This window comes from Leptopilina boulardi, unplaced genomic scaffold (assembly GCF_019393585.1).
Source record: "Leptopilina boulardi isolate dan_hultmark-lab unplaced genomic scaffold, ZJU_Lbou_2.1 LbouV2_30, whole genome shotgun sequence".
Lineage (NCBI taxonomy): Eukaryota > Metazoa > Arthropoda > Insecta > Hymenoptera > Figitidae > Leptopilina > Leptopilina boulardi.
The window spans coordinates 2,080,806-2,094,867 of NW_026137863.1; the positions used below are offsets into that span (position 1 = coordinate 2,080,806).

Consider the following 14,062-nt stretch of genomic DNA (forward strand, 5'->3'; position numbering starts at 1 on the left):
TGTTTAGAGAAAATAATATCAAATTTTAAGATACACATCTTAAGATTTTATTTTGCTGATACTTTACAATATAATACAAATGATGTGAATCACAATAATGATTCATTTTCAAATTTGTACACACGGTTAGCGGTGAAATAGTGCTAGGTGCACAAGCAAGGACTTGAACTACACACTAATTAGACAATAATCTCTCTCTCTCTCTTTCTCTTTCTCTGACTACCGAACATTTAAAAATTAAAATTTTCCAAAAAAAAAATTACTGAATTATAAAAAAATTGCAACAAAATTCGTGATGCTAATGTAAGTCTAAATAAAACTAATTACAAATTAAATTAATAAAATAACATTTCTCTAAAAATAAAAATAATAAAAATAATACTTAATAATAAAAATAGATAATAGATAATATATAATAATTATAATAAAATTAATAATATATTATAATAATATAATGAAAATAAAAAAATAATAATAATTCTCTTCAGAAAATATAAGATATAATACTGAAATTCTTTAGAAAATTTTTACTGATTATAATATCAACTTTTCTGTGGTCTCTCTCTCACATTCGTCACCACATTATTATACTAAATAGATTATAATTAATAACTAACAAAAAGCATCACGAATCTTCAAAAAAAAATAAAATTCGAATTGAAATTTTCAATTCCAAGTCCACGCATTCACACCAAATGAGAGATCCAAATTAAAAAAGAAAAAAAAATTAAAAATAAAATAAAAATTACGAACTCGTTACAATTGTAATCGTCAATAATATTGTTCTCGTCAATTATTTTTAAAATGGCCGAGTACAATACATATAATAATATTTATTATTATATCAATCACATTAAAAGACGTAACCGAGGGTGATAAATTTCACTCACACGGTATAATCAGGTGCTTTTTTTTGCATTGTGCGTTTAAAAACAAATTATACAATAATACAATATTGTACGATACAGTAAAGAAAAAAAAAATTATTATCGTTACTGTACTGTACAATAGAAAAAATAAAAAATAAAATTGTATTATAATAATAATAATAATACAGAAACGATGTCCGCCTGGGCAGATCTTATCTCGGGATGATTCCACATATATATAATCTGTATCTCTATTTTAAGAATTCATTTTCTTTCAATATTTATTTTATTTAACAGTTTTCTTGTTTTTTTAACATTGTAACATTTAACGTGAATTTTTATTTTTAACGATTTGAATTTTTTTTTATTTATTCATTTTCTATAATTTCTACTAATATTTATTGTAACTATTTTATATTATTTTTGGTTCAATTTATCTACTTTATTTATTTTGCTTCAATTATTTTCTATTTCGTTAATATCCAGTAGAATTATCTACTAAATTTTGCAATTTTTCTTAAATTAGAATCATTTTTTTTCTAAATTCTATTTTCTAATATATTCGTTATTTTAAATTTTTCCAATAACACTTCCATTTCTTTTCTATCATTCGAAACCTTTTTTTTTGAATTTCAATGATATTAATTTCGAAAAAAGAATTTCTAAACTAAAATAACGACGTAGAATAAAAAAAAAAAAAAACAAAATCAAAACCCGAATCACAGATGATGCTGCACAGGCGACAAAAAAAAAATGACAACTTTATACACAGAGCGAGGAAAAAAAATGGCGAGAAAAAAAAACATGAAGATGAGATCCTGGGGCTTCGAAGGGAAAAAAAAAAAAAAAAATATACAAAAGTGGAAAAAAATCCCCTAATTCCAAACATTTCGTGATCAAATTAGAATTAAAAATTGAATAAATAAAAAAAAAAATATTCGAATTATCCAGGAACGAAAAAAAAAAATTATGCTTCGCGAAATAGGCGCTAAAATGAGGCTATAATGATCCTCGTCCGAGATAAGAGTCCATCAATAAAATGTATTTCGATTTTTTTTTTACGCAAAGGACGATTTCATTTTATTGAGTGCATTCGTCAAATGTGTCATTTCAAGATTCATTTGTGAAACAAGATTCTCCAGCCTATCAACAGTATCGAGTACCTCCACACGTTGTGTATGTGGATTAAATCTAACCTCAAATGGTCGGCTCATTGTGCTCACCCAACGACGGAATTTTTCTTTAGCGTCTTCAAAACTTTCGGCAACATAATAAACTGGCTGATAATCTTGATCCTGATATGGTTGAAGTGCCGTTATCGATGGATCAAATGCTCTATGTTCACATTTATCGCTTAACGAATGAAGTAATTCACCATATGCTGACAATAGACCAGCACCATAGGCTTTAACCTCTTTACCCTCACGACATAAGCCAAATTCAACTGTGAACCAATAAATTGTTGAGAGTTTTTCAATTTCCTCATCTGATGCACCCAATGATGCGAGACCAATTTCCTGTGAAAATTGAGCGAAACTTGGATCAGCCAATAGGGGCATGTGTCCCAAAAGTTCGTGAATTGCGTCACTGAAAAAAAATTTACAATTATATTAAGAAAATAAGACTAAAACTACTAGAAATAAAAAAAATTATTTTAAAGAAATAAGACTAGAAGTGATAGAAATAAAAAAAATTTTAATGTGAGCGTGGTTCTGTGGTTAAGGTTATTGACTACCGTGCGACGGATCGTGGGTTCAATTCCCGATGAAGGCGAATATTTTTCTTCTAAACTAAAATTCGAGAGAAAAATAATTCAACCCTATAGATGTTTACAGCAAAGAATTAAAACAATTACAGGAATAATGGAAGACGAAATACAAAAAAATGAAAATTTAAAATACAAAACAAAATAGAAGAAGTAAAAAAAACTAATCGAAATAAAAAAAAATGACAAAATTCGTAACAAAGAACTAAAAAACTAAATTGTATGCTATAAAAGAAATAAAATTCTAAAAAAAAAACCAAAAATGTAAGAAACTAAAAACAGAAATAAGTAATAAATAAAAGTAAACGAAAATAAATAATAAATAAAAATAAATAAAACCAATTACAAAAACAATAGAAAACAAAATACAAAAATATAAAAATTAAAAACCGAAATAAATTAAAGTATATAAAAAAACTCGAAACAAAATAAAAAGAAATGTAGTTACTAATTATTAGGAAGAACAAAAAACTAATCAAAACCGAAATAAATGACAAAACTCATAACAAAGAACTAAAAAAAACTAAATTTGTATGCTACACAAGAAATAAAATTCTAAAAAAAACAAAAATCTAAGAAACTAAAAACCGAAATAAATAAAAATGAACGAAAACAAATAAAACCAATTACAAAAACAATAGAAAACGAAATACAAAAATTAAAAACCGAAATAAATAAAAATATATAAAAATAAAAAAATAAATAAAACCAATTATAAAAACAATTGAAAACAAAACTCGAAACAAAATAAAAAGAAATGTAGTTACTAATTATTAGGAAGAATAAAAAAATAATAAAAACCGAAATAAATGACAAAATTCATAACAAAGAACCAAAAAACCAAATTATATGCTACAAATGAAACAAAAATTCCAAAAAAAAACCAAAAATCCAAGAAATTAAAAACCGAAATAAATAAAAATAAACAAAAAGTAGAGTACAAAATTAAAAAAGAGGAAAATGTTTTGTTGAAAATCTGCTAGAGGAAACAAAAAAAAAAATGGAACAATTGTTAAACGGTCAATAATTGTTGAATGAATAGTGGGGGGAAGTTTATGGAAGATTGATTAGTGTATGATAAAATTATGCTTTTATCCTCTCTCATTTTCTGTGAGATCGAGTTCATGGAGAGCAAGTTCTCAACTGCAAAAGTGAGTTATCAACGTCGTCGCGACGTTAAAAGCCAATTAGAGTTCCATTACAAGCTTAGAGAGGTGTAGTAATTTTATTATGATCGTCCTCTGTTCACTGGGTCCGAGTCATAATGCAATATCGATTGCCGTCACGTTTTTTTTTTTTTTTTTTTGCGTGCGAACCAATTTTATTTTTTTTTTTTATTATTGACAAAAAAAAAATAAAACCTTTTTTTTCAAAAATCAAATTTTAAAAAACACTTACGGTTCAGGCGTGTGATAAGGACTATTAATGTGTCGAATATATTGAGTACTCTGAAAGATTCTAAATGCCAAACTCGAGAGAAAATCACGTGCCGTCAATAATCCAGCAGCTGGTCTCAATGTGAATCCAGTTTCTCTTTTCAAAAAATCACTAACTTCCTGTAATTGTGGTATGCGTGCGGGTTCAAAAATTTTTTCCTCTTGCAATTTTTTAAATACTCTTTGATATTCAATGCATGCATGTTTTGGCACCAAATCAATTAATGTATTAAAAACACGATTCCAAGTATTATTTTCAGTTTCTGTATATGGAATACTTGGAATTGGATCACCATATTTATAGGCAAATGCAATTTCAGCGATTACTTTACGTCGTGCACGATATTCCTTATCGGCAAAACCAGGATGATTCATATCTAAATCGGGTTCATATTTTGTCATTAAATGATTGCAATTATCAAGTTCTGATGCATGTCTTGGAAACCAGGGATCTTTAATGCTCATTGAATTATCAGCAAGTAATGTGACTTCAGCTAATGATGAACTTTGTCTTAAATTACGAATCAATTGAAGTAGACTTTGTCTTGTCATATCAACTTTTACCAAGACATCAAATTGTAGTCCTTCTTTTTTTGATGGTCGCGATTCAACATGAGTCACGGTGCCTTTGAAATTTTCAATTGTTTTTAAAATTCGCGACAATGAACTTATTCCCTCACGTAGACGAAGTACGAGAGCTGCTCGTTGAACAATTTGTTCATTATCCGGTGTTTCGGCAATTGTTTTTGCCAGGACAACTTCCTCTTCAGTGAGGCCAGCATCTGAAATTAAGAAATTCGTTATATAATTTTCTTCAAAAAAATTTAAGTCTCTAAATTCCAAAAATTTATTTTATTTTTTTCCAATTACGAGAAAAAAATAAAAAATTAAAAATTTCTGTGCTTTATTTTAGCAAAAGAAGTTAAAAAATATATATTTAACATACTTTCATCATCATCTTCTGGTTTTCCTTCACCATCCGAGGAGGAAGCTTCTGCTTTAGCTTCTAAAATTAACGAAAATAATTAACAATCATGCACATGCAAAAATTTGCAAAAAAAAATATTTATACATACCACTTTCTTGAGCTGCACGACTGAGCGATTCTGATTGATCATCATCGCTCGACGAAGTATAAGTTTCATCTTCAATTTGAGTTTGTTCCTGATCACATGCAGTGGAATCGGAAATTGTGTCTAATTTTTTGCAAAAAAAAAGGAAAAAATGTCATGCAAAATCAACGAAAAAAATTTATTAAAAAATTTATTTAACATTTTCAAAAATGCAAAATAAAAATTTCATGCGAAATTAACGAAAAAATTATTTTAAATTTTCAAAAATGCAAATAAAAATTTCATGCAAAATCAACGAAAAACACAGACAATTAAAAGGCATTAAAATAAGCAGCAACGCTTATTATTTTAATCCAATTTTGCTTATTTTAATCGATTTTGGTATTAAAATAAGCAAAATTGGATTAAAATAATAATCGTTGCAGCTTATTTTAATGCCTTTTAATTTTCTGTGAAATTATTTATTTTCAAAAACGCAAATAAAAAAATAATAATAGAAAAGAATTATTTACTTTCATTCATATTATATACAAATAACAATAATAAAAAATTACATTTAAAATTTTAATAAATAACACTTACCATTTGCCCTCTGTCTGGCTTCCTCAAGCACACTTTGCTTCGTTTGTTTCACAACCAAAGTTTCAAATCGAGCATCGTCAACTAAAGAACGACGTCGTGCTGGATATCCATTCTGTGAATGAAAAATTAATTATAAAACAAACAAATTTTTAAACTATTTTCTTTTGTATTTTCATATTTGGTAATTAATTTGCCAGTAATTATATAATTAGCTGTATTTTCATTATGACTAATTGCAATTGAAAATTTTAAAGAAAAAAAAAAAAAAAAAAAAACAAACTTGGATTTCTGTTCGGTCAATTATATAGGATTTAATCTCCTTTGTCCTTCTAACCGTAATTTCCCGAAGAAGTTGAAATTGTCCGACAACAAAGCTGAGAACAAAGATTATTGAACAAGTGATTTTTCCACACGTGAAGTTTTTGAATTGAAAGAGCGGAAATGAATTCCAAGGCACGGAAATGACTTCACTTTCATCCTCTCAAAGGGATGTCAAAAAAGGGGCTTTCAAAGTATTATAACGAAAATTGAAATCCTTAGTATAAATTATTTGCAAAATTTCAACAATTGAAATAATTTACAAAAAAATAATTTATGAATCTATTTTATTTAATAAAATTTTATAACACTTTATAAAATTACGTTTTTAAAATTCGTTTTTAAATTTCATTTTTAAATTTCGTTTTCTAAATTTCGTTATGAATTTATTCAATTAATTAATTTTTTTCTCTCAATTTTGATGACTATGATTTATAACGAATCGAGAAAAGAAGTTGGCACGAATTGAAGTAGGTTTAGCAATTATTTAACCGCGTGATATAAAAAGTGGGCCAAGTGCTCAATGCCACCTGGATAAATGAACGATGACTATGTTCTCAAAAGCCTTTAAAAAAAATGCAACACAAGAGAATGATTATTCCAATAATGATTCAATAAATAAACGATTTAACCCTAAAATTAAAATAGTCGTTCTCACATTTAATTTTCTTTTTTATAACAAAAACCAAATTTTTCCAAACGAACCAATATGATAAAAAATAATATATATATATTTAATTCGAAAAATGTCCTAAGGGAGAAAAAATATATATTTAGAAGAATTTTTTTCGGGTGATTGACAAGATGGTGTGAAAAAAAGAAATAGGATGAGGGGGGAAACAAAAAAAAAATGGGAAATTAATCCGCAATCTTGCTTGTGCAATTTCTGAATGTATTATGCATCGTTACGATATTGCATTGACACGATTATTTTCATATATATATAAATATATAAAATGAATATTATACCATTAGGGGAGGGGTTTCAGGTAAAACACGCGTACTTTTATAAATACAGTAATTAACTTGGCATTAGCATAGCGGATCTGACGCGGTTTTGAAGCGCTGTTACAAGTAGTTTATATATATATATATAAAATAGAAAAAAAAATTCATATATAGATATATATTCTGCGAGGACCAATAGTCAAAGGCGGAGGCGAGCCTCCAAAGTGTATACAGATAATATATATATAACTGATATGAGAATTGCCTATTGGAGATATTGCTTATGGCTCCAACTGTTCAAGGAAACAAGAAAACGAACACATTTTCCAACTTTACAATCACTTGCGCTCTCATATTTATAACATATTCATAATTATCATGCGAGAGCCACAAGGCCGATTGATTTCTCAATCCAATAGATAGACAGGCACCTTTTATATATATATATTTGCCAAGTCTCACAAAACCAGCAGATGACATTTTGCAATTAACGATAATTATTAATTAATTTTTAAAAACATATCTTGTGCGCGAAATATTTTCAATAACTTCAAAATTAATAACAAAATCCAATCAATTATATTTACGTTATTTTCCAGAAAAAATGTATTTAAATAAAAAAAAAAAATTTCACTCAAATTTAATTAACAATAATAAATTGAATAATAAATTAATTAGTTAATAAATTATTTAGTAAACAAATAATAAATAATTAATAATGATAAATAATAAAAAAAACTTAATAAATAAATTAATTAACAAATGCTAAATAATAAATTAATTGTTAATTAGTTAATAAATAAATAATGATAAATAATAGAAAAAAAACTTAATAAATAAATTATTTAGTAAACAAATAATAAATAATGGAATTAATAATTATAAATTAATTGTAATAAATTAATTAGTTAATAAATTATTTAGTAAACAAATAATAAATAATTAATAATGATAAATAATAAAAAAAACCTAATAAATAAATTAATTAACAAATGCTAAATAATAAATTAATTGTTAATTAGTTAATAAATAAATAATGATAAATAATAGAAAAAAAACTTAATAAATAAATTATTTAGTAAACAAATAATAAATAAAGGAATTAATAATTATAAATTATTTGTAATAAATTAATTAGTTAATAAATTATTTAGTAAACAAATAATAAATAATTAATAAGGATAAATAATAATAGAAAAAACTTAATAAATAAATAAATTAACAAATGCTAAATAATAAATAATTGTTAAATAGTTAATAAATAAATAATGATAAATAATAGAAAAAAAAACTTAATAAATAAATTATTTAGTAAACAAATAATAAATAAAGGAATTAATAATTATAAATTAATTGTAATAAATTAATTAGTTAATAAATTATTTAGTAAACAAATAATAAATAATGGAATTAATAATAATAAATTAATTGTAGGGGGTGTTAAAAAAAATAATAAATAAATAATTAAAAAAATTCATTATTTAGTAAAAAAAAATAATAATTAATAAATTTGTGTTTTGTTAAATGTAAAATTACTACCGGTACGATGAGTGAAACGAAAAAATATATTGAATATGGAAATTGATCGATATAGAAAAAAAAAAAAAAAAAAACATTAATTTTTATAATTTTCCTTTAGAAATAAGCATATATGTAATTGATAGACCTTCAGAATCGATATATAAACGTTAGATTGTAAATTTTAAATTATTATTAATTAACAGTTATCAGAAAAATATTCCTTCACATTTTATATATCCATATACAGTAGAAGCGTGGATTATCAGTGGAAAAAGCTTTACGCGTCAGACACAAGTAGTGAAACTCTGTCTGACAAATGCCAATTAATAAACCGTTTAAAAGTCAGTTTCATTTTCAATAAAATTGAATTATCAAAAGATTTTTTTTTTCACAATTTTTATTAGATTTTTTTTTTATTTAATTAAAAAAACAATTTGTTTATTTAATTATTTAATAATTATTTTTATAATTACGATATTATAAATAATTACAGAAAATTAATAATAGTTATATAAATAATTATTTATATAAATAAATAAATATAAATTTATATATATTTATATAAATAAATTTTTTTTTCATTAATAAATGGAAAATTTTTTGTTTCACCATTTATTTAAATTTTATGCCAAAAAATTACGTGTAATAAAAAAAAATATATTACGTATTTTATTAGTGTAAAAAAAATTTTTTTCTCTAAAAACGTGAATAAATTTCAAGACCTCGTAGAATTTTTATTATTAATTATATTTAAAATTTAAATGCGGAGAAAAAAAACTATTGTTCTTTTTTTAAAAAAAAAAAAAATAAATAAAACATAAAATTATAACTATAAACAGGTCCATAACTTATGTAGTTTCGTACTACATTTCTAAAAGCTATTTACCGACCTTACAATAATTTTACAAGGACAAAATAAAACTATTTTCCTGAATCAAATATATACAAATGAACTCGAGGTTATGGATTTCTTCACTATCATATTATATTTTATATAATTATTATATATATATATAAATACTACGCAACATTTTTAATTATTTTTTTATAACAAATAAAATTATTCAAAAATATTTTTATAAATAATATTATTTATAAAATTTAAAATATTTTTTTTTAAATTTTGTTCTATTATTTTAAAATTACAAAAATTTTTATGTAAAAAAAATATTTATTTATAAAATGGAGAAAATAAATTTTTTCATTCAGATATTATCGAATAGAAAAAAAAAATGTAAATAAACTCAGGCGATTAAATAATTCGACTTATTGTTTGATAATATAAACGAAAATTAGTGAAAGTAATTCAGTATAACGTCTTGAAAAATAATAAATAAAAGCAAAAATAATAGTCACGCGACGAATATGTAACGATGGGCACATTCTCTTGCGTCGTTAAAATCACCGCGCGCGCTTGAGACTCTTTCCTGACTTTTATAAATATATAAAAGATTTCAAGAATATTGTCCGCTCACTTATATCTAATATGCAATCATTAAACTTCATTAAATTATTTCTTTTTCCTATATGTCATTCCAATGTTAATTTCCCGTCATATAATTAGCATGCAATAAAAAATTCATCTTTATAAAAAAAAAAAGAAAAGAAAAACTATGTTATAGAATTAAAATTACATTTTCATGGAATTTGATTACAATCAGGAAGCTAATAAGTTTCAAAAGAATAATTATCTAATAAAAAAAAAATTGTTATACAATAGTGTTATGATTTCTTTATTTAAAAAAAAAATCTATTTTAAATAACTATTATATTCCGAAATTTTTTTTTTTAACTGAAAATTATAAATTTTTAATTAAAAAATATAGAAAATTTTTTTTAATTTCTTTACAAGGTTAAGTATATTTATTTATATAATTAATGCGATAATCGAAAGCATTACACTTTCTTACTTGACATCATAAATTGCAAAGAATTTAGTGTCGTTATGAAATTATGTGAAAATGATAGAACAAAATTTTTTTTTTTTTTTTCGTATTAGAGAAGAAAGAAAAAAGAGAGAAATAAATAAAAGTAGTTTCTGACGTAATAATTAAGTAGTCTTACAGACCTGAGAATGTGAATAAAGTCACGTAGATATATTTTAAAAACACAAAACTTTATATATAGTTTTTTTTTTTTTTAATGAAAAAAAAGGAGAATTAGCGGAAAAACCGTCCACATATGTTGAAAAATAGCGGTAAACGAGTGGTATTGGTGGAGTTATAATGCGACAGAGAGTTGAGATTCACGCGTCAGAGATACAATCTCTAAAGGCGGAAATTTCGCGCTTCTTACGCGTGAATTCTCAATTAGTGTTCTATTTTTAAATCAAACACGTTGTACTATATAAAAATGTTTTTAAAAAAAAAAAAAAACAATTCTTTTTTCTTCGAAACATTATTTCAAAAAAAGCGAAAATAATATTTTTCCCAAAATTTTGAGGTTTATAAAAAAATTAATAAATTAATTTTTAAACAAAAATATTTTTATTTGAGAAAAAATGGTTTTCTTTTTTTAAAACATTTTTTCTTTTTTTTTATAGAAAAAATTTAACCGAAAAAAAGTTTTGCAAAAAGGAATAGAAAAATTTTTAAAAATACAATTGAGAAGTTTTTGAAACAAAAGATTGTTGAGATAAATGAAAAATTCATAATTTTTTAATAAAGTTTTTTAAAGAATCGACAAATTCTAATTAAACTAAAAACAAAGAGTTTCAACTAAAAACTAAAGTTTGCAATTAATTTTGCTAATTAATTAATTAGCAAATTTTTTTAGAATTTAAACAAAATTGTTTAATTGTAAACAAATTTTTCAATTATTAAAACTTTTTTAGAATTTTTATAACTAAAAACAAACTTCTTCAGCTAAAACACAAGTTTTGCAACTAAAACCAATTTTTTACAACTTAAAACCAAGTTTTGAAATTAAAAACAAAGTTTTAAAATTGAAAACAAATTTCTAGAATTAAAAACAAACTTTTACGACTAAAAACAATCTTTTTCAGCTAAAATCCAAGTTTTACAACTAAAACCAAATTTTTACAACTTAAAACAAAGTTTTGGAACTACTAACAATGTTTTATGATTGAAAACAAAATTTTACAATTAAAACCAAATTTTACAACAAAAACCAAAATTTTACAACTAAAAACAAAGTTTTTTAACTAAAGACAAAATTTTAAAACTAAAATCAAAGTTTTGCACCTAAAAACAAAGTTTTGCAACTTAAAACAAAGTTTTAGAACTAAAAAGAATGTTTTGTGATTGTAAACAAAATTTTACAACTAAAACCACATTTTACAACAAAAACCAAAAATTTTACAATTAAAAATAAAATTTTGAAACTAAAATCAAAATTTTGTGATTGAAAACAAAATTTTACATACTGAAAAAAAAATTTATTTGATTCAAATACTCGATTACTTGACTATTATCAAATAAATATTTACTTGAACCAAATAATTTTTATTTGAATTAAATTAATTTGTATTTGAATCAATAATTTTTGTATTTGAAATAAATACAATTTAATTGGCTCGAATAATAATTATTTGATACAAATAAATATTTATTTGATAATAGTCAAGTAATCGAGTATTTAAATCAAATAAATTTTTTTTTTTCAGTGCAACTAAAACCAAAATTTTACAACTGAAAACAAAGTTTTGAAACTAAAAACAATATTTTGTAATTGAAAACAAATGTTTAATCAATTAAAAGACAAAAAAAAAAAAAAGTTTTAAAATTGAAAACAAAATTTTACAATTAAAAACAAAGTTTTGCAACTAAAATCAAAGTCTTCGAAATTCCAAAAGGAAAATTTAATCCCACTATTATTTGAGTCCCAAAATCTGAATTAGGTAATAAAAATTTTAACTTTAATTAGTAAATAATTTTTTTGCTATACGAAATTTAGTCAAATTTTACAAATAATTTATTAAATAAATTATTTTATCAATTCATTAGTAAAATTTAACTAATTCGTAGCAAAAAATAAAATAAGTCACTAATTAAAATTTCTACTTTATTAAAACTACCCTTCTTTTATTTTTTTAGTTCTGTAAATTCTCTTTTTAGATTAATTTGAATTTTATCACTTTTTTTTACTGCCAACAAAAAATTTCTCTCTATCAAAAAGAAAATTCAACCAATATTTTTCCAATTTTTCAAATTACTCGTCAAAATAAATCCCCACTCCAAAAAATTGAAAACTCACCTCAATACTATAAGATTTTTTAATAGCGAACATCTCTCGATTTTTCTGTGCCGCTGCAACAGCCATTGTGATCTTCGTTTATGAATTATTTTCTTCTTTTCAAAAAAACAAAAACGAAACAATTGAAACCTTTTTTTTGGTCACAATTGTCTTATCACTGCCCTGATATGAATTTTAATTTTTTCTAAAAGGGGTGCCTCCGGTTTTCAGCAAGCCTGATAAAACCAAATAATTATAATAATAATAATAATAATAATAATTTCACTGCCTGCAGGATCCGTTAATAATCTGAAGATTGAGGAATAATCACGGTGTCTATGTAGATTCTTGAGGATCGCGACGACCACAAAAAAAAATAATTTCAAAGGGGTAACTTTTTTTTTTTTGAAATTCGTCTGTCGTTAATCACGTCAAGCTCAAATTACTCCGCGCGGTTTTATTTCAAAAAAATAATTTTTTTTCTAATTCTTGAAAATTCTTTCTTTCTTCTTCCTCAGGGTCTTCTTATAAAGAGGCTCCCCCGCGAATCAGCTTTGGGCGAAGCGAACGAGCGAATGCGTCGTCAGGGCGGTTTGTCGGTGCATTATAAACGCGACCTCCCTTCACTACAAAGCATACCGGGGTCAGGGGTTCCCCCACCTCGAAGGGTTTTGGGTGGTCCGTGTGGTGGCTCGTCAAAGAGACTCTATATACGTCATCAGAGGTCCGCGACACCACCAACAGCAGCAGTATCATTTGCCCGTTGAAAAGAGAGGTGTACATGCTTTCGTAATAACGCGCGTCGCGCACCCGCGTTCTCTTATTGGTTGGAATTCACGGGGGATTCCAATGCTGAGTCATCAAAGTGTACATACATGTTTCGCGCGCGATCAACACGTTATACCGGTAGCTCATACCGTTTATGCCACACAACCACAAACCGTTCACTCTTATATTTTTAATACAAGACGAATTGATTGGGTTTTAAAAATTATTAGAATATTACATTTAATAGAATTTTATTAAACATATATATATATATATAGGTATAATTTTCATTAAACCGAATTTTTAATACTACAGAATTTAGCCGAAAAATCATTTAACAGAATTTTTAATTGATATAGAATTTTCATTTGTCCGAAATTGAAAATGCCCGAACGAACAATCGACAGAAAGATTTCGGTATGATTTTTAAAATCAACCAATCAAAAATTATACACAAAATTGTGATTGGTTGATTTTAAAAATCGCGCCGAAATCTTTCTGTCCATTTTTCCTTCGGGCATTTTCAATTTCGGACAAATGGAAATTCTACACTGAAAAAAAAAATAGTATTGAATCAAGAAAACCTAC

At 24.5% G+C, this 14,062-nt stretch overlaps 1 protein-coding gene across 2 annotated transcripts; it reads right to left on the bottom strand.

The window, feature by feature from the left end:
- Window positions 1–23: 23 nt before the first annotated feature.
- On the bottom strand, window positions 24–13,298 carry LOC127282433 (tyrosine 3-monooxygenase). 2 transcript variants are annotated; one of them, XM_051306672.1, is made up of 6 exons: window positions 12,728–13,298; window positions 5,726–5,837; window positions 5,147–5,266; window positions 5,017–5,076; window positions 4,033–4,852; window positions 24–2,456 (listed from the first exon to the last, which is right to left on the bottom strand). In XM_051306672.1, exons 1-6 carry the CDS (start codon window positions 12,791–12,793, stop codon window positions 1,928–1,930), a joined length of 1,707 nt encoding a protein of 568 aa, XP_051162629.1. In that variant the 5' UTR covers window positions 12,794–13,298; the 3' UTR covers window positions 24–1,927. The 2 variants fall into 2 exon arrangements, with proteins under 2 accessions (XP_051162629.1, XP_051162630.1); XM_051306673.1 differs by lacking the exons at window positions 5,017–5,076; window positions 5,147–5,266.
- Between the last annotated feature and the right edge of the window lie 764 nt (window positions 13,299–14,062).

What these genes read in the sequence shown, in the direction of transcription:
- LOC127282433 (XM_051306672.1), bottom strand. Translation starts at nt 12,793, where the DNA reads ATGGCTGTTGCAGCGGCACAGAAAAATCGAGAGATGTTCGCTATTAAA. An exon ending in ACCAGAAGATGATGATGAAA is followed by an intron (nt 4,853 to 5,016) that starts GTATGTTAAATA and finishes TCTTAATTTCAG; the next exon opens with ATGCTGGCCTCACTGAAGAG. An exon ending in CCTTATCACACGCCTGAACC is followed by an intron (nt 2,457 to 4,032) that starts GTAAGTGTTTTT and finishes ATTTTTTTTCAG; the next exon opens with TGACGCAATTCACGAACTTT.